The 20,936-nt window shown below is 41.9% G+C and overlaps 1 protein-coding gene across 2 annotated transcripts in view; it reads right to left on the reverse strand.

Annotated features, from left to right (window-relative positions):
• Window positions 1-20,936, reverse strand: part of pde11a (phosphodiesterase 11a) — a 68,043-nt gene that overhangs the window by 7,986 nt on the left and 39,121 nt on the right. Inside the window, exons 11-19 of one of the 2 annotated variants that reach the window (XM_033614709.2) lie at window positions 18,348-18,494; window positions 18,103-18,210; window positions 16,405-16,514; window positions 13,227-13,317; window positions 8,119-8,219; window positions 7,828-7,905; window positions 7,676-7,739; window positions 6,260-6,334; window positions 5,191-5,274 (exon numbers count right to left, since the gene is read on the reverse strand). In XM_033614709.2, the coding sequence (XP_033470600.2) occupies window positions 5,191-5,274; window positions 6,260-6,334; window positions 7,676-7,739; window positions 7,828-7,905; window positions 8,119-8,219; window positions 13,227-13,317; window positions 16,405-16,514; window positions 18,103-18,210; window positions 18,348-18,494 (858 nt within the window). Of the gene's footprint in view, window positions 1-5,190; window positions 5,275-6,259; window positions 6,905-7,675; window positions 7,740-7,827; window positions 7,906-8,118; window positions 8,220-13,226; window positions 13,318-16,404; window positions 16,515-18,102; window positions 18,211-18,347; window positions 18,495-20,936 lie in introns of those variants that run through there. The other variant, XR_013493272.1, reaches the window with a different exon arrangement.

Here is a 20,936-nt window from a genome sequence, read left to right on the forward strand (position 1 = left end):
AATCTGTAGCTTTTTTGCAGCAACATCCATATTTGAAGCATTGTCTATTTTCATGGCCTCATGAGTCTGGACAGACAGATGTAAACTGCAACTTGAGTGGTTGGCAGAAGCACTCAAGGTGGTTAATCTGGTTGGATTCTTAATTTCTGATTTTTACCTCAGAGAGGGCAGTCGCAACACAAATTATGTAATTTAACAATTCAGTAAGAGCAAATATAATATTTTCCCTTTTAAATTTTAAGTCTGTGTTACATGTTTGTCACTCTATGTTTTATGTAACCGGAACACCCCTGTCTAGGCAATCCTATAGACCGAACAGTCCAAAGAGAGACCAAAGCGATACAGTATAGTATGTATGAGAAACATTTAATTTGTAAGCAAAATATATTTTGCTACAACAACCCCAATAACTCGTTGTAACTAGAAACAAAGGGGTTCTGTAAAATAAGCTGATAAACTGACAATTAGGTGTGATCAATAACTGTATGTTACCGCTCACCCTGGGGCTTACCTGCGTTCTGCCCTCATATAGGAGTTGTAAAGGGGAGTAGCCCTAGGCAAGGCTCCATATTGGATTCAGAAATGAAATATAATAAACCCATTTACTAAACCCAAAGCACAAAGAAGTTAATAAACTGAATGTCTAATGGGGCAATAAAGATACAATTTTCATCTGAAATGAGGAATTTGGCTCCCACAGCTCCTGTGAAAGAGACTTTTTATCTCAGCGAGGCCCCTCTCTGGTTAGATAAACCTGATAAATCTGAATGATTAATTGAGAAAATTATCTGCAGATTAACTGTTAATGAAAATGTGGTCGTCATGTAGCTATGATTTTCAAGAACTACAAAAAGAGTTGATGACATCATGGGTTTGTCTCGTTTGCGAATTAAAAGAAGATCATTAAGGAAAACTAAAACAAGGCTCCTGCAGTTTAAAGCAGTGGTTCCCAACTGGTGGGTCGGGGTCCAAAGGGGGGGTTGTGGATCCATTCTGATCAGAGATGTGTCAAGTAAAAGATGCACTTTATCTTTAAGTACAGTGAATTTCCGGCATAGAGCTGTGTTTTTTAGGTGTCGTTTCCTGCTGTAGAGTGAGTGACTAACGGCCTATTTCCTATTTGGTTGCATCTCCGCTCCGGCATGGCAGTGGAGCCGATAGGATTCAATTCTAGTCAATGTGTATGTTTCCACCGGCTGCGGCTGTGCTGCATTCCGGCTCTGTCACAGCTCCGGCACTCCGGAGCCCTCCGCAACAGATACACAGGACTTCTATTTTTGCCGGGCGCCGGAGCACAACGCAGCAATTCAGCACAGAGCAGATCGTGCGGGGCAGGAAGTGGTGCACAGAAACACAATAAAACATCCAGTTAATTTTCAAAACAAAATACACAGTGTTCACGGCGGATCATATTTCCCTGCACTACACCTTGAAAACTACATAATGGGCAGAGGCAGGCCTGAAGTCAACAGGTCAGAGGGTTTCAGACGTCATTTCACCCCGTTAACACCATGGACGAGGAGATATTAATCATGGCAGTGCACCGAGATGTCTTCCGGCGGAGCTGCACCGCTCCGCACAGCAAACGCAGCCGGTGGGTATTGATGGACGGCGGAGCACGCAGCGGATAACCAGCGCTGCCGTTCCGCAACGGACACGCATCCAGTGGAAATCCGGCGTAACATACAGCCACTTGACAGAGACAGCAAAATAGCTCAAAGACATGGCCAAAGGCAAGTATGAAGCAGAATATATTAGACTGTGTGGACCTTGGCCGAACCAGTTGGGTACAAGTGGTTTAAAGGTCCAGTGTGTAGGATACAGTGGCATCTAGCGGTGAAGTTACAGAACTAAAACCTCTCCCATATGGTAAGCGTGTATGAAAACTACAGTGGCCGACACAGAAACGCAAAGGCACAAATGATTTATTCATTTTGGGCAACTGTAGAACAAACTGGCAGAATCCATGGAAGAGGACCCGCTCCGTATGTTGATATGAATGGCTAATTCAAAGCTAACGAAAACACGACAATCCATTTTTTTCAAGAGATCAAAAACTGAAAACTTAGTTATGAATATTGTGTACTGCCTCTGCCAGTAGATGCCCCTGAATCCTACACACTGGACCTTTAACACAGGTTGGAGTTCATACTTTTTAAGACTTTTTTAATGCTACTCAGACTAAAATTTTAGACCAATTTCTACAACAGCCAAAATGGAAGAAAAATAAACATTATTGCGACTTCCAAATAAGTTCAAAAATAGCTGCCCACAGACGCCATAATGGGAGATATGATGAACTCACTGTTTTGGTTTAGTTTTAATTACTGGTTGATTTTGTTTTAGCGTTGACTGATTTGCCGGATGTACGGAGAGTTGCAACATGACGCTATGAACTGGATTTTCCGTTGCCACATAAAAAAAAAAAAGAAAACAAAAATCCCTAAACAAACATTCCCCAAATAAACAGGCCTTTACAAAAACAAAGCTCAAATCAATGAGGTATTCAAGACTTCATCAAACTATAAAAACTAAGATTAACCAAACATACGGCGGTTGAAGACTGTAACCCCGTGGCGTCTTCCATGCTCCACACACACTTTAGCACACATGCCTTTAATTAAGGGCCGTGTCATAGTCGACGCACACAACGCACTTCCTTTCATAGTCAACACACTGAACGCAAGCGATGCAGGCGACACTTGAAATGCAATACATTGCTCGCGCAACAGGGGGCAGCAGAGTCACCGGTATATTCCGGCTAGTTAGCTAGTACTACTATTTTATTAGAGTGCAGGGCACTAGAACTGTCATATAAATAGGGTGTGCCCGTACGATAAGTTTTTCCTCCTCGCCCGCCATATTTCATACCGGCTTCTTCTGTGAATAACAAAAGTGGTTAATTTCAAGTACGTCGCTTGCATTATCACCCCTGCTGGCAACGCATGGTATTACACGCGTCGCTGCGTCGCATATCAAAAAAATGGACAACACATTTTGAGATGCAAGCACGCATCATGGCGGCCATTGCGTCTCAATGCGTCCCAATGCATTCGTGTCTGTGTGCCTTTGCGTTGAATATGAAACGGCCCTAATGGTTCCCGAGATGCCAGGTCAGGTGGTGCATTAAAGTGACTCAAAAAATAATAGGGAACTAGGACTTGCTAGAAATGGCTCTAACAAACATGAACCAACATTAGTTACATAGAGTTGGGGACAACTTTGCCCAAATGTTTAATGTAACATACACATTACTTTTTTTGTTTCACGGCGGAGACGAGGGTAGAACAGAACTGGGAAATACCTGAAGTTTGTTGGCGAGTTTTCTTTAGTTTGAAAAACAACTTGAATGAAATACACTGAGCATTGTGCATTTGCCTGCACTGTTTTTAGCCATGCTGCAAAGTCTGGGTTAAATAGCCAATTTTGGTTGAATTTGCACTTCCCTATATCGTCCAGGGTACGGTGACAGCTAACTAGCAGACAGAGGATCCTCTGCTTGGAGTATCTGGGCTGGAAACACATTTTGAGTGTTGCTGGTTCCACTATCCTGATCTGTGTGACGTTAATGTCAGGGGCACTCCGTAAATTATAGTTGTAGTTATTATTCTGAGATTTTAAAATGCAACGTCAAGAAAGACTGTTCATAAAATTCTACTTTTCATATCTTAGCATTTTTAGGACTTTTTTTCTGAAAGACTGATTTAAGACATTGTAATACCTATCAAGGGCTTATTTTTAGTTAAATGGATTCAAGGACTTTTAAGACTTTTTTAAGATCTGCAGTAACCCTGAAAAACGTCCTTCTCTCCACAAAATATATCCACATAAGGACTCTGTCATTTGTTCCCGCAGCATCATTATTCCACTGAGGTAGACTGGGAAGGAGAAGAAGAAGAGAGAGCCTGTCATATGGTGGGGTATAAAGACGGAAGGTTATAAAATGGGGGATTAATATTCCACAAAGTAGCGAGCCACAACCAGGAGAAGGAGATCAGCGAGATCAAGAACGAGATCTCTTCCGCCCACGGACAAAAAACCCTGCCGCCTCTGAACTTCCTCTGTTCTCCCCCTCGCAAGTTTAATTGGCAGCAGCATGATCGTGAGCTTCATATCTGCATTCTCCAAACATCAGCCTTTTACATGAGGCGGCGTGGAGACGAACCCCCCACGCAGACAACACACAGCGCTTTGATGCTTTTTATCTGCACTACACAGACTGTAACAATGGTGGCACCAGAGCCCCGCGCAGATAAGCCTGATCTAACTTTTGACACTGATCCTGGGATAATTCAATAGATGCGAAGATGATCTACTGTTTGTTTTCTACTCGTGATGACTAAGAGTAATGTGTTTAATATGACAGTAAAAAGGAAAGGAGGGTTAACAGAACAAAAGCAGAGAAAATCACCCAGTGCTGTAAGACTGAATTAACTGTTTTATCCTTGACTCCCTTCACAACTGTTTGCTTTCATGAATTTATCTTCAGCACGCCTCATCTCTTAACAGACCTGATCTCTTCAGTAAGTCAGCCTGCGTTTTTCTCCCACACAGCAGCTGCTGCCGGCAGTGGGAGGGGCAGGTGAGTCTCTCTTGACGTCATTTAGAAACACACGCACACACACATTACTATACTGGCGAGGACACAGTATAGATTTCCATTAATTCCCTGAAAGATTACCACTAGCTCTAACTCTGACCCCAGCGTTTGCTCGGCTGGGATTCCTCAATAAAAGTCTGCCTCTGTATCTGTGTGTGAGCCAAAACGTCTCAGAAGAAAGATACCATCCTTATTTCATTACTGTGCAGCAAAGCCCAGAGTACACTGTGTTACTGAGGGGGATTTAACCCGACTAGCATCACAGCTCACACACTCCACTTCCTCTGAGCTGTCTCGCAGTCAGAAAGTGCACACTCATTCTGCTGTTCTCAAAAGAACAGGATACGACCTTGAAGTTGTTTCAGAGCTTTCAATAAGAAAAAAAAAAAAAAGCATTTCTTTTGCGGTAAGAAATCTGTGGCTGCAAAGAAAAAGTTGAATAGTTGTCGGTGAAAGCTTGATTACTGGCGTCAGTGAAGGGGGGACAATGGCTGAGGAAGGACAGCGACTACTGATGTCAGAGGCGGATGTCTGTGTGTGACAAGCGTGACACAATGAAGGCCAGAGAGCGGCGAAACTTTGTGCGTTACCTCGTACAGTGGCGCGCAGATTCCATCAATCCACTCCAGCTGGAGCCCCGGCAGCTCGTCCTTCCTGTTTCGATCAAAGATGGCCTGAAACAGAAAAGTCAGAATTTATTTACACCTACGTTTGTGGCTGGAGAAACACAGGAGCAATGTGATTCAGGCTCACAGTCCCTAAAGTGCTGCTGTTGCTAAGAAAAGTCTCCCTCGGCTCTGGAGACAACTGACTTTATTTCCCGTACATTTCCTATTCTACCTCATTCTTCTGCAGCCTGAACTTAAGAGGCTCCACCGAGGCTGTGCTTCAGAGATAGTTACTGGGCTACGACTTAGAAGTTAATATTTAATTTCCAACACCCACGCACACAGAGCGGTAAAGGTTTGACACAAGCGGCAGACCTGAGGCTACCGCATTAGTTATTTCAGAGGGGAGGCAATGTGGCCTGGCTCGATTAGTCAACAGCCATTAATGGTGCACAGAAAGCTGTTGGTTATTTCCCCTTTAAGAACTTGCAACACAGTTCAGCCTTCAAAGCTCCTCAATCAAACACACGCAGTACTCCTCTGTTGTGGTGTTGCAGCTTTGAGGACTGTCTGAATGCGTTATGAATCTTCATTAGGACCAGAGTCTTTCCCTGCTATTATTACAGTGCTATTTTTACCTCTATATGAGATTACAAAAATAAAAAACAGTTTATTACCTCAGCTATCAGCAAGTCAAAGCTTGTAGAGCTCCAAAAACCCAAATGCCTTGTGTGTTTACCACTGCATGAATGGAAGGGTCAGTGTTTGCTTTGAATCCTGTGTAGGAGTTTTTTTTTTTCTTTTTTAAGAATGATTGTTACGCGGTCCACAGTTTGCTCCTGGCGCAGCAGCGAGGCAGCGGAGCGGTCAAGCTGACAATTCACTTTTCTCACACTACGAGACACGAGCTCTCATGTTTCCTACGCAGTCAGTGTGTTTTGGAACTGCAGAGAAAATATATCTCTGGCGTCATCAGCTCGGTGGAGGTCACGGAGGTGAAAACAAACTGCAGAAAGCAAAAACAACCACAGAGACGGTTGGATGTACTCACAGAGGGCGTGAGCTTCAGCTCTGATCTTTCTCTGTCGCCCTGCTCGAAGAACTCGCTGGTCACCAACTCTGCAACCTGGAGAGAAAAGATGCAGAGATGTAGAGCTACAGCCAATAAGTATTTTCATTATTGATTCATCTGCCAGTTATTTTCTCAACTAATGATTTATTAAAAACTGTGAAAATTGGGCCTGCCACAATTTCCTAAAACCCAAGATGATGGTATCAAATTTCTTGATTTGCCCAACCAACACAGAGAAGACAAAGAAGAACAGCAGATCCTTTAGAATTTAGAAGCTTTGACTTTACACATTTCTACACATTTTCAATGTTTTTCCAAACTCAAAATTCCAGGCTTCTTGGTACATTTTTCAGACCATATCTGACATCTAAGTACAAATTGCCAGCCCTTGGAAAACTTGGAAAATGACTTTCCACTGTCAAACATCCCTGCCCAAAGAGAAAGTAAACTAGCTAGTCCTACCTTTACTTCTTATTAAAATTGAGGTTCTACTTCTAATTTAAAATGAGAACTGAATTATTTAATTTTCACAGCATCTGTGCAGCTTTGTTTATTCACTGTGTCCATGGAACCAATGATGATGAAGGCAGCCGTAAAGGAAAGTCTTGTCATCACTGCGTAACTCTAGATAGATAGATAGATAGATAGATAGATAGATAGATAGATAGATAGGTAGGTAGGTAGATGGATATATAGGCAGGTAGATGGATAGATAGGTAGACAGATAGATAGATAGATAGATAGATAGATAGATAGATAGATAGATAGAAGTCCTTTCAGAAAGTCATTGTGTACTGTACAGCCATTGTCAGACAAATAAACAGAAAACTATAATAGCACCAACAACAGCAGCACGTTCATGTTCAGACAAGCTTAATACTTTGTTATTTGTGATACTGTATACAGTATATATGCTATTCAAATGCGTAGGAGTGTGCGTTCAGTCACCATGCTTCTTGCCTTGCGTTTGATGACATCAAGCTCACTCTGGCTCGCACTCTCTCACACAGTGGTAAACAGTTTGGCTGCACTGACTGCCTGCTCAAAATACCATGAACAAAACTCTGCTTGATCAGTTTATTTTTAGAAATTCTGAATTTTATATTTAAGAGAACAGAGTAGGAGCAACAGTGTGGAAACACAAGTATTTTTCCATATTTATCTAGACCTGGAAATTACTAAAATGGAATTCCATGTGTTTCCAAACTGTGTAGGAACCCTCTAACTTGGGAATGTTTGGTAATTTAGCTTAAAAAAAGGAATTAAACAATGAATCAGTTATCAAAATAGTTAATATTTTTCCTTTGACCATCTATTAATTAATCAACCGATTGTTTCAGTTCTAGATGAATGGTTAAGAAATACATTCATGTCATATGTGAGAGTGTTTCTTACCTTGCGTGATATTTCCCAAGGTTTAGTGACAGCACCAAGATCACACGCTGTCATCATCATGGATCTGAGAGGAATCAGACAAGATTTATTTCATGTAGTATTTACAAGATCAAAAATTTAGGAACACTATCTTTGTGTGCACAGTGCGTTACCTGCACATGTCCCTGTGACCCTTCACATTCCAGTTGTACTCTCCTTTGCTGACCAGCTCAAAGAAAGTGTTTCTGTTCCTAAAGGGAAACAAGACAGCCACATATATAACTGTAAGTGACATAAAATCCACAAGGGGGCGGTATTCCCTAAAAGAAACTTGTTAACAGTGTGCAGAGACAGACTCAATGTGCTTCACGGTAACTGAGTTAGTACACTGGAGTTGGCCAAGCTCAGTGGACATCAGGAGATTTAACAGTTTAATAAGCTGCACGGTGTTTAGCAGAACATACTCAAAGTAAAGTGTGAGGTCTGTGGCCAGAATCGACTGTTTCAACAGCTGCATGAGGTCACTGTACTCTGTGGACGAGAGGTTGGAGAAGATATTGTGACCCTGTGGAGACACATACAGAAATAACATGATAAAGAATTTCTAAACACAATTTCTAACTTCACACAAAGAGCTTCAGATAAAGAAAAACTAGTCCCTGGATGAATTATTCGTTATGTTTAGGATGGGGAGCATTTACTTAACAGAGGGCCCATATTACTTACGTGGGTTTATTTAAGAGACTTTTTAAATTATTAATAACAGCTTGACTGTTAAATTAGACCCCTGATAATACTAGCTGATACAGATCATTGGATGAGGATATATACCAGACAGTATAGTGCACAAAATTTACTCTCCGCCATTTAATTAAAGTGTACAAATTCTGAACATTACATATATGCCCTTAAGATTCCACGTGGCATTTGCACTACATTTTGTCAGCAGTCCCACAATACAATGTGTCACAGATAACTGTATATGGATTCAGAATCTGCAGGCAATGGTACAACTCTGCGTTCATGTGGTGTCTAAATAATCGGAAAAATGAGTCCCCGACTGAGAGAATTTGCATATATGCTCCCTCAAATCAAGGGCAAGTCTGGAAGTCAGTGAAAACTCTGGTGCATGAGTTGATGTCATATATGGAGAAACATGGCAGAGCGGACAAATGTAAAAAAAATAATAATAATGAATTCACATATTGCATGTCAATGTTTTGCTTATGTAATTTGTAATATAGTTTGAGGCTGTGGCCAGTAGTTGCTGTCCACATAGAGTGACCTACATTAGTTAGAAAAGTCATTTATAAGCATTCGTCATGGTAAAGCAATAAAGCAATAGTGGCATGGTGGTGCAGTGGTTATCATTGTAGCCTCACAGCAAGAGGGTTCCTGGTTTGAACGCGGGGTGGAGAACCCTTCTATTTGCATTTTCGTCCCGCGTCTGCGTGGGTTTTCTCTGGATACTCCGGCACCCCCCCCCCCCCCCCCCCCCCACAGTCCAAAGATATAGGTTAATTGGTGATATAAATGTGAGCATGAATGGTTGTCTGTCTCTATGTGTCAGCCTTGTGATAGTCTAACGGCCTGTCTAGGGTGTACCCTGCCTCTCGCCCAATGCCAGCTGGGATAGGCTCCAGCCCCCCACTGTGACCCCCAACAAGATAAGCGGTTACAGACAATGAAAATGAGGTGAAGCAGTAGTATAGTGGTTTTAGGAGATGTACTGGTGCAGCAACAAGTCTGGGGCAAAATCACTTTGTAATATAAAGCTTCAAACTACTATCAGCGTCTTTTGTAAATGCTCTGAACAACAAAATACAACCCATATTTGTAGCATCTGTAATGTCAAAAGCATTACAACTTAAAGCTCCTGAACACATCAAAGTTGAAACAACGACTTCCCAACTCTGGAAATAGGACAATCTGAGGAGCATGTGAATGCAGCATTCGATCATGGTATTGGAAGCGTTCTGGTTTCTGTTTGTAGTCTGAGTAGTATTAATCAATCATGTTGAAGGGGCAGATAATCGGTCCATGTGGAGAGCAAAAGAGACGGAATGCACTGGCTGAAATGCATTCACAGAATCCATTGGCTATCATCTGACGACAATTTCGCCTTGTATTCGTTATTTTTCTGCATTCATATGCAAATATCAGTTTATAGAGATTTCCCAAAATCCCAGTACACGGAAAAGGAAGTCTTTCCCCGGTGAAGGAGTCCTTACTGAAAAAGGCCGATTTGCATAACTAACCCATGATGGTGAAAAAAAAACCCTGCTCAATAATAAAACTGAATGGATCTGTGCAGGGGAGGAGGGAAGCCAGCAGCTCTTAATAAGTAAGCAACATCCCTCACTTGAGGCTCTCTATCATTAAAACAGGCCTCTCCCCATCATGTATTATACATTCATTCACCACTTAGGCACCCGCCTCTAGAGGACGGAGAGATCCGTCGGTGGAGAAAACAGAAGATGTAGAGGTGACAACAGACAAGGAGCAGAATGAAGGGATGATAACAACCTGCAGAAATTAGCAGAGATCTTCAGAACTAAACGACCACTTTGTTTTCTCCTTTTAAATGCTAAAAGAAGAAGTGTTACGTGCCTGTGATTCCCCTCCATGAGCTCATGTGTTCCAATAAAATATTGAACCAGCGGAGACACAAAGCAGGTCTCACAACTGGAGCGTATGAAGGACAGAGGCGGGTAAAACAGGAAGTGAGAATGACGAGATGAAAATTGAGAGATACAGAGGGAGTGAGTGACGTTTTTAGAAGTTTTAAATAAATGGTTCGTGCGGGCTGGCAGACTGAATCGTGAAGCTTTCCACTTGAATTAGCCACATTATTCATTTATATGCTAATAGGACAGCGGTAGTTCAACCCCAGTATCAACAGAAACCATTATGATACTCCAAGCAAACATTTGTCAGCTTACTGTGTTGTCAGCGCCGCGATAATGAAGCCACTGGAACAAACCCTGCTAAGCCTCGTCTCAGCTGCTCCCTCAAAACGCCTTTAATTACAACTTCATGCAAACCCAGTCACCTGGTAAAATGTCTCTCTCAACCAATTACCACCAAATCTATCGCCTCTGTAATTACATTGATTTGAGGGCAGCATGAGCTATTTGTTTACTCGCTCACATACAGCAGTCATCGAGGCTCCACATGGTTACCTTGAGGCGCAGTGGCGCAAACTCCCTTCATTTTTTTATTCATTTAGTTGTCTAAAAAGTAAAGACAGAAATATATAGTAGGTAAGAAACAGCAGCGTGACTGTATCCATTTGACCCAGTCAGGTGTATTGTCATGGTTCAATATACGTACAAATTCTTCAACGGAATATTTCGACACGTAGGGAAAATAAATTTATTTGCTTGTTTGCTTTCTTGCTGGGAGTTAGATGTGAAGATCAACACTGCTCTCATATCTGTCTGTTAAATATGAATCTACCACCAGCAGTACACTGTGAGACTGGAAACAAGCGGAGACAGCTAGCCTGGCTCTGTTCTGGTCTGCTGCCAACCTCATGGTGATGACAAGCCTCAAGGAAGTCACGGTGCCCAGATAAGAAACTGTGCAGCACATAACCACCCGTTTAAAAAAGCAAAGCATGTGGATTACCTTTTTGTACAGATGAAACAAACCAGACATGACTTGTTAATCAGTGACCTTCAGAGTAACTGGTTGTCAGATTTTTGTTTTACCATTGGACAGAGCAGTGTTGTCATGATACTGGAATTTCTAACTTCAATTAGGGTGACCAGATCCCAACCAACCAAATGTAGGGCAAAGAGTGTTTTGGTGTGGGACAATGTGGGACACGTTATCAATGCTAATACATATATTTATACAATGGTTAGTCCTGACCAAGCAGTTTGATTCGACAGTAAGGCATTCCATGAATGCTGATATAGAGTATAAAATCGTTGGGACTTTTAACTCTGCATGTATCACTCCACTTTACAGGTGTTCTGAACCATTAATTACATTAACTGTTAAATAGCCTACATTAGGGATCATTGTAACAAACTTATTGAACCAAAGCACAACATATTTCCACAAACAGCATTTGAGTTTAATAAGGAGTGGTCGTAAGGAAGGGGCGAAGGGAAGTAAAGAAGCCTGGATACTTCACTGAATATCTCCAGATTTGCTTGTATGAAGATGTCGCAATGTGCTGAAATTACTTCATCGGCATCACACGTATGCTACTAAAGCAACTGTTGACAGACTCTTATTCCACCGGTTGCACAATAAATAGAAACATACATGTAGGTTGATACAATGTGTGTATTTCACTGGCTAGCCCATCGCCGCAGCTTTGCACTACTCTCACGCAGCGGTTACCACTAATATCTGGACGGTTGCATTGCGGAATCAGTTGAGGTGGTTCGGGCATCTGAATAGGATACCTCCTGGCCGCTGGAGGTGTCCCGGGCACATCCCACTGGTAGGAGGTCCCAGGGCAGACCCAGAACACACTGGAGGGATTACATATCTCATCTGACCTGGGAACGCCTTGGGGTCCTCCAGGAGGAGCTGGAAAGCGACGTCTGGAGCGCTTTGCTTGGCCTGCTGCCCCCGTGACCTGGCCCCGGATAAGTGGATGAAAATGGATGGATGGATGGATGGATGGATGGATGGATGCACTGCGGAAGCGTAGCACTCTCCCTTTAGTTCCGCCTGTTTAACATTGTTAGCTCTGTCAGCACTGTTGCTGTCTTTTAGCTATAGAGTTAGCAACATAAGCTGCTAACCGCTTGCTCAGCCGCCTTATATGCTCTAAATTTTACATAGAGTCCCTTTAATAATGAGAGAGAGCAAGAAGGCGCCTCTGGTACCAGTGTGCGAACACTGCAGAAAATGAATACTGAAACCTAGTGTACCTATAATCTAAATTGTTGACACTTTCATGGAGCCAGCATAGCTATTTCCCCCCGTTTCCAGTCCTTAAGCTAAGCTAATCGTCTGCTGCCTGCAGCGTCATATGCAGTGCACGGACATGAGAGTGGTACCAATCTTCTCGTTGAACTCTCGGCAAAGAAAACAAATTATATTGAACTATTCTGTTCAGCTGTGCTTTTCCTGCTATGATGAGTCACAAATATCTGCCGCGAAAAGAAGCACCATGTCGCTTGTTCACACACTGCTAGTGCTAAAGTCAGTTGCTCATTTATTAGCTACACCGAGCTAACACTAATGCAGTCTTTACAGCAGTCCTACAATAAATTCTCCCTTCATAAAGGTTTTAATGTGAAGTGTTTGTTTGAATTGTTTAAAGAGATGTAAAATAAAGTGTCATGTCATCTGGGTGGCTGCAGTTTGTGGTGCTCTTAAATGTCCCCAAGACTCTCATCATCCAGGAATAGGCAGTATCTGAAATAGCCAGATATGCAATTGAATGTGTTTCACAACATGCAGCTCTCCTCTGTGAATTGAGTCCACAACACCATCCTTAAATGCTTAACTGTAAGTTCCAATAAAAAATGATCACATGCAGCAGTACTCATTAGCAGAACCTTCATGGTAACTGCATTGCAGCAGATATTGGAACATAGTGCACCTCGCTCTGCAGGATCATAACGGCGTGGTTGAAGTGGTGGTGCTCCAGCGTAGCAGAGGTCCCATAAAGCAGAGCAAGGGCTGAGCCCGTCCTGAGACACACATGCACAAAAAGCACACACAAACACACACAGGGATCAAGATGAGGTTGATAACATAATCAGCATTCAACACATACTGAGAGACAAAGTCTGCTGTTGAGTCTGTTGTAATTCCCTCTTTGCGCTCTGTCGCCAACTTATGGCTCAATAATAAAAGAAGCAGGAGCGCCATAACCTAAACTGCAGCTGAAATTCAACTGTTCAACACTGAATATGATCATTATTTAATGTGGAGAAAAAATACTCATGAGACGCTCGCTGAGCATGGTGTAGTGAAGGTGAGGCATGTGGGCCAGGATTATTTTAAAGTTTTACATGAGTTAGTTTTCAGTCTGTCATTTCCACAGTGAAAATTGTCTGAGCTTTACAAAGTTTTTGTTTAGTTTTGATCTAGTTTCCGTTCCAGTTTTGGTATTACTGTGGAGTCAGAAAGTATGAGGACAGTAATATATTTTTCATTGTGTTGACTCTGTCCTGCAGCACATTGGATTTGAAATGAAAGAATGGCTGTGAGCTATAAGAGCTGACTTTTAGCTGTGGAGGTTGTTCACATCTCATGTTGGGTGAGCATATCACTACATGCTCTCTTCATAAAAACATACAATTAATGAATCTTAAATAAAGAGGTGGCCTGAAGGCAAACAACTCCTAAAACAATGAGGAAGTGAAAACAGCTGCAGTACAGGTCTGACAGAATAGCGATGTGTGATGATAGAGATGTGACTTTAAATAGCCATTGATCACAAAGGATTTGACCCCAATTAGTAAATATAATGACTTCATTTTCAAGCTTATGTTAACAATTTTTTTCATGTGCTTTAAAGGTGCTGTGTACAACATTCAGAACATTATAAGGGAACTTTATTTTTCAACCTGGACTCTATTTTCCCCTGTTTTTGTGTTTAAGTGACAACTGGGAACAATCATGTTTGAAATTCATCCAATATTAAGAGAGAACGCTGCAGCCAGCAGCAGCAAGACAGGCTACAACATCCATTAACAGTGCTTGTTTTTGTCACTGACAGGCTCAGATTACTATGACTGTATTACAACATTATGGAAAGTACCCTACAGAACAATCTGTCGCTTGTTCCAGGCTGTTTTGTGTCAAAGTCTCGCTCTAAAACCTCGAGAAGTGACTTGTTGCAGGAAGAAAATGGAAGAAACTTAAGTGAGAGTTGCAGAGAGCATTGTAACAATCTGAGCCTATCAGTGGCAAAAACAAGCAAATTTAATGGATGTAAATTTACGGGGTGCACCCTTCCCAGGTGGTTACATTGTAGGTGCCGGCAGCAGCCCTTTCACTCAGTATCCCTTTTATCACTCAAATCGGACCAGTTTCAAAAGTGATTGTTCCCACAAGTCACCTGGACACAAAAACATCCCCTTTAATATAGCACCAAACAACTATTTGCTATGTAAAGATTAGAGCTGTCCCTTGACAACTGGAGATTCGAATCGGCAGTCGGAGGCATCTCAATTGACTGAGATAGCTTCAAGTCCAGCACGGTTGTTTTTTTTCTGTCTTTTGTTTGGCTAGTCAGTCTGCTGTGCAGTGTACCTCAAGAGACGCTTTGGTCCCTAGATTTTGCCGTGGAGTGAGCACTCTTGACTGTCACACTACTCTTTGGTACAAGCAGCAACAAAAATGTGTCACTGTCCTGATATATTATGACTGTGCTGTTTGTGGTAACGGTGTTGATTTTAAGATAATAAAGATACGCTTTAAGATTGCTGCTTTATAAGCAATGACAGTGTTTCACAAATAGGGTATGTGTGCCCCTAGTGGGTGTTTGGATTACTGCAGGGGTTACGTGATTTTTTTTTTTTTTTGTTAATTTAAAAAAAATCAGTCATGCATACTTCCTAAAATAGCTGTATCAGTAAATTGACCTTTCATTAAGTCTAACCCTTCTCACAGACTGGCCAATCATATTGTAGAATCGGCCACTTCTGATGGAGGGTCAGGATGTGCTCCATCAGCTCTCATGCAATCATTTGAGATTTTCTTCATTCTTAGGCTGGTATTGTGGCTTTTGAAACTAGTCATTTTCAAATGTTGTGCCCTGAACATATGTAATAGTGATACTTGTGATACTTGCTACCCGGGGCGGTTGAAAGGAGCAGCCGTTTAACGTGCTATGTCGACACGAAGTCAAGCACTTCAATGAGACGCTAGCCCCTGAAGGTGTACTAAATGTAAAACCATGCTACTTTTTGTGTGTGAATTAAGACCTACCCTGTTTTCCAGGAACAGTTTTGCTCCCACAGTCTGCGGTTGACTGGTTCGCTGTCTTTTGTCTTTGTCGGCAGGTGCTGTAATGGTTCTCTTTTGCACTGCTTTAGCTTCTGTCTTTATCTTTTTAAGATTTCACTGCTGATATATCCTCTGTCTGCTTCTCGCTGAACTGGCTTTTTCGCTTTCCCAAAAAAATTATAAATGTTTCTTCAGGGAGCACAGTTAGTGACCCTGGGCTCCATGCTCACTCTAACAGCTTGATGGACCATCATAAAATGACAAAAGGTTTGAGAACCACTGGGTTACAAGAGCTCCATTATGTCCTTTGTCAGCCTTAAGTAATTCAGCACTGGCCAGGTCAACATTCAGCTCAAAATAACGAACAAACTCAAACTATTTTTGACCGTTGATGTGATGAAAGAGCAGATGTAAAAATACACACACACAAAAAAAAAACCTGATCAACAAGTTTAATTTTGTTCAGCATACATGTTTTCAAGATTTATAATTTAGCCCACGGTTATGTCTGTCATCCACCTAGTTTCCGTCTTGGATTCGGAATCAGTTTACACTAATAACCTCTGTGAGGGCAGAGAACATTAAGTTGAAGCAATTTATTAGTTTAGCTGCTGATCTAAATGTGCTCGGAGTCAGCAGTGTTTACAGTCTCTTCATTAAGCAGACCCTTATATAAGCCTTATACAACTTGCTACTTGACTCTTGCTGATCTGGGCCGGACTGGCGCAGACTGCTGCAGGTGGTAAAACACACTATAAACAGCGTGTAGGAGGGAGTGTGTTTATGTGTGTGTGGCAGAGGGATAAAGCGGGAACACTTACTTTGCCTGAAAAGCGTTGTTGGTTCCCCTGTGGTCCAAATCATGGCACACACAGCCCACAATAAGCGCTAAGATCTCCACCTCTGTCAGGGTCTCCTGGAAGCCTGCCGTCTGATTGGTACAGGGGAGAGGAGGCCAATGAGGAAACAAACACACAGATACAAAGCTGCATATCTTATTCTATGAACCTGTGAGTACATTGAATAAAAATGAAAAACACACAGCAGCAGCATCCGAAAAAACGGTATGTCCCCAGATAGCCAGTGGGACTGCAGTAACACAGTCACACGGGGAGCTTTATGGCTTGGATGAATGGCTTCTGGAGGCCATGTGCTGAGTGAGTCACTATAGGTCATTGTGGGGATAGCGGCAAAGATAGCACGGCCCTCAGCCCACTCATTAAAACACATGGCAGGAGAGTGGAGGGTCCCAGAACAGCTTACACACTACTATTTCATCTCCCTCTGCCAATAATCAATTCAGATGGGACACCAGGCATTAATGCTGTGCTTGATTAAATGAACAACACTCTGGTGTTTGTATAAGTGTGTGTGTGTGCGTTGTCCCAAGGACCTGATGAAGTAATTCTCTTGGGGTCTCTATTCAAACAAACAGCTCTGGTTTGGCTCTGCGCAGAAGTGGCTGTTTGTATAGTTAATAATACAATGACTCGTAATTTGAATTTCAACACAAGTCAAACAGAAACGTATCACGTTCTGTCAACCTAATAACATTTCAATAAGCGCCAAAGTCTGGCTTGCATTAGCCGCTTCATTCATGCTCCACATTCACTGGCTCGACAACCAGCTGACTAGCAACGTCCAATCATATTCATGTAGGTGTACCCTGCTGTCTTGAACCTGAAGCTTCTTTTACTCTGATACCTTCATGCTAATGGCGTTTGCTGCTGCAGGTCCCTTTATGACCTCCAGTGGAAGAAGTAGTTTTAAGATGCTTTACTTAAATAAAAGTACCAATACAACAATGTCAAAGTACTCTATCATTAGTAAAAGTCCTTCACTCAAATTTCCCAACCATACCTCTTCAAAATTCCTTCTTAACGATGTACTATGCAGACTTTCCAAAAAAGCAATGTGTAGGCTAACGGGCATGTTTGTAGTCCACGAATGATAGGCAAATGTTTGCCTACAGAGTTTACATATCACCTTGGGTTTGTCCTTCACCTTCTCAAAATGATCCCACACTTTGGATTTCCTGCGCGACATGTTATTGACTAGCCTTTGTAATAACTGCAGGTACCACCCCTGGAAATTACTTCTCCCTGACTGCTGAGCGTGGTCACTTCCTGTGTCTGTCCTTTCACATCGTCTAGTAGAGTTTCACTTTTGTTTGGTTTCTTTTTGTGTATTTGTTTTTTACGACTAAGCGACCAATGAAATCTTGTCAACTAATGACCTTTCTGGTCAACTAACGTTTGGAAGACTATTGGGGGGCAGCCCTAGTGATAACACCTCTCTAGTGACAAACTTTGCACAGATACAACACAGTATAGTCAAGGTCAGACAGTTTTGGGGACATGAACAGAAGACAACCACATTTTTGAGTGGATGGGGTCTTTAACTACAATCTAATGTTCGTGTGTGAGAATCCTCCTGGCTGCTAAGATCATTTTAAGTGTATGAACATCTGCTATAAATTCTTCAACACAAATGTCTTTGACTAAGCTGATGATCTTTACCGTTAGCATGGCAAACATGCACTGGCAGACGTTGAAGGCATGTCTCCAGTTGTGATAGAGAACCATTCTGTAGTTTTTTCTGACTGTCAGCAGCCATCTGCACAGTGTCTGGAGGGGGAAGACGGAGATAGAGAGGGATGAGCACACGGGTCAGCAGTTGTCACGAGGACACATTAGGATTCGTGTTCTGGGTACATTCAGTCAAGTATTCAAAGGAGACAGACGAAGACAGTCAGCGGTCTCACCTCATAGTCGATCTTAAATTTCTGCAGCATCCCCAACTCCATGAACATCCTCAGAGCGGCCGTTATCATGGCGTCAACGTCCAGGGAGAAGTCATCAAAGGAGAGCTTATCGATGCCGAGCTCGCAGACCAGGGGAATGTTGGCAGCCTGTATCATCGTGGAAAGAGTAAACATAAAGGAGGGGAGAGAATATGAGTTCAGAGAGCAGGAGAGGATGGAGAGGTCAGGGGATGTTGTGCCACTTCCAGATGATACATGGAAATATGGAGACATGCTAATTAAGACTCCAAGGACTCATTTGGAAGGGATTAAGATTAATGAGGAAGTATTTCGCCGCTGTTTACTTTCAGAGCTCATTGACGAATGAATCAGTGCAGTAGTAATCATCAGCAGTGGCTTTTTTTCAGTATTATTCAAATAAAAAAATACATAACACATACATGATTCCAATTAATCATATTCATACTGAAGCATCTGCTATCTCTGATGTGGTCCAGTGAGCAGATACGTCTTATCTGCCTCTAGTCAGCATTTCTAACCTGCATCTCATTCCAAAGAGTCACAGCTCTCCTACAAATCTGTGTTGTTTTTCAGCACAGCCATGTTTGTCTTTTGTCTCCCTGTCTCTCCTCTCTAACAGCCACCAGCATCATGTCTGCCTTCACAAATGTTTGCCTGTCAGGTCAGCAGGTATTCTCCTCTCTCTTAATTCACAGCCCCGGGTTACGAAATGTCAGCCAGGTTTGTTTGCCGCTGCCATTTGCACTGCGGTGGAATCCCAGTCAAGTGTGCTTTGCGAGGCTCTGTATGTAGAGCAGTTATGAAAGAAAGTGGGGGAGAAAGGCAGGAAGCGGAGAGCGGCGCTGGATGAGGGGGCTGAAAGATCACACGAGCACACGCTAGAAAGCGGGGTTCCTACTTTGCCGTGATGGCCACAGGGGAAAATCCAACACATGAAAGTGCAGAAAAATAGGTCATATCTATATTTCAGAAGTGTCATGCCAATTAAAGATGTAGATATTTTCACATTTTACTCTTTATAAGTAATGCATTGAGAATGATTGCCTATTGATTGGAGTAATCCATTTCAAATACCACAATTAGTTTATTTTCTTCGGGGAATTCTCGACCCATATTTATGCCTGCGTGCCACAGCAGTTGTTTGGAGGACCTGTAAAATGAAGACAGGCTGCCAATAATTCATTTCTTTAACCATAGATTTTTTTCTTTCCCATTAAAAGTAATGAAAGATTATTATTTAATTAGACAAAAATATCTTAATTAAAGGGCCCATGAGCTAAATTTCCAGGACTTTACCCCTCTTGTAAATAACAGTTACATTTCGGGCGTCAGAGAAATCTAAATCTTTTTTACTGCTGAAGCATTGCATCATACTCTTACTAAATGGAGGGGTTTAGCAGAATCATAATGGACCTTTGATATTTTAATTTGTCTTAATTGAATCAATAAAAAGCGGAGACATTAAAGGAACGCATTTACGGAAATGATAAAACAATGAAATTATATTATGGCAATTACCTGTGCCAGCAGAGCAAACCTGATACACAAATTGTAATCCGCATTGAGAGTGTGTACACACTGCAGTATGTAAAGAACAGACTACATGACTACTCAGAAAACATTCATATGTGTCCAGGCAATGACAAATGACCTGTTTTGTCGTTGAAATGTGACGACTTGTTGGCTCTTTTTCAGCTAACAGGTGTAAGAAATGACTCCACATCCTCCCTCATCCTCTACTTTGAGGAAGATGTATGTTGAACATGTTTACTCTGAACTGCAGCTTTTTGGCAACAATTCTCATTTAAAGCAGAATACACTTTGTAATGGAAACATGTGCCCCTGTGATCTTGTTGTTTGTTCACAGGTTTTGTTTAAAGGAAAAGGCTGTATATTTTTCTTAATGTCAACGAATCCCTTGAAGAGATGAAAATGAAAATATTCCATGTGCGCCACCGGAGCTTGTTATTGATGAGATCGGTAGGAAACTGTTTGATGATGGCGTCTCGTTTTCTGCTTGTAGTTTTAATTGTGTAATGTATTTAACGGCATGGACACTTTTTTTCCTCTTTAAAATTAAAGCTACAGGGTGTCTGCAGGTCCTTAAAAAGTCTTAAAATGGGGTGTTGGTGGCTTAGTGGTAGAGCAGGTGCCCCATGTACAAGGCTGTTGCCGCAGCGGCCCAGGTTCGACTCCAGCCTGCGGCCCTTTGCTGCATGTCACTCCCTCTCTCTCTCTCCCCCCTTCACGCTCATCTGTCCTATCAAATAAAGGCTAAAAATGCCCCAAAAAATATCTTTAAAAAAAGTCTTAAAATGTTAAATTAAGTATTCCAACACAAGGCCTTAAAAGTCAAATAGTCTTAAATTTGAATTTGTGAGGTCTTAACTACTGCAAACATTTTATCTTATTTAATTTATCCATTGTTTAATTTCTTTTTGTGGGTTAGGGTTAAATTTGGGTAAAATCTGTCTTAAATGCATTAAATTTAACTGTCTGATACTTGTAGATACCCTGTTCTATAAAAATAAACAGCTGTCACTATATCCACCCAGTAGTACATGAGAA

The sequence above is a fragment of the Epinephelus lanceolatus genome, chromosome 14 (assembly GCF_041903045.1).
Source record: "Epinephelus lanceolatus isolate andai-2023 chromosome 14, ASM4190304v1, whole genome shotgun sequence".
NCBI classification, from domain to species: domain Eukaryota; kingdom Metazoa; phylum Chordata; class Actinopteri; order Perciformes; family Serranidae; genus Epinephelus; species Epinephelus lanceolatus.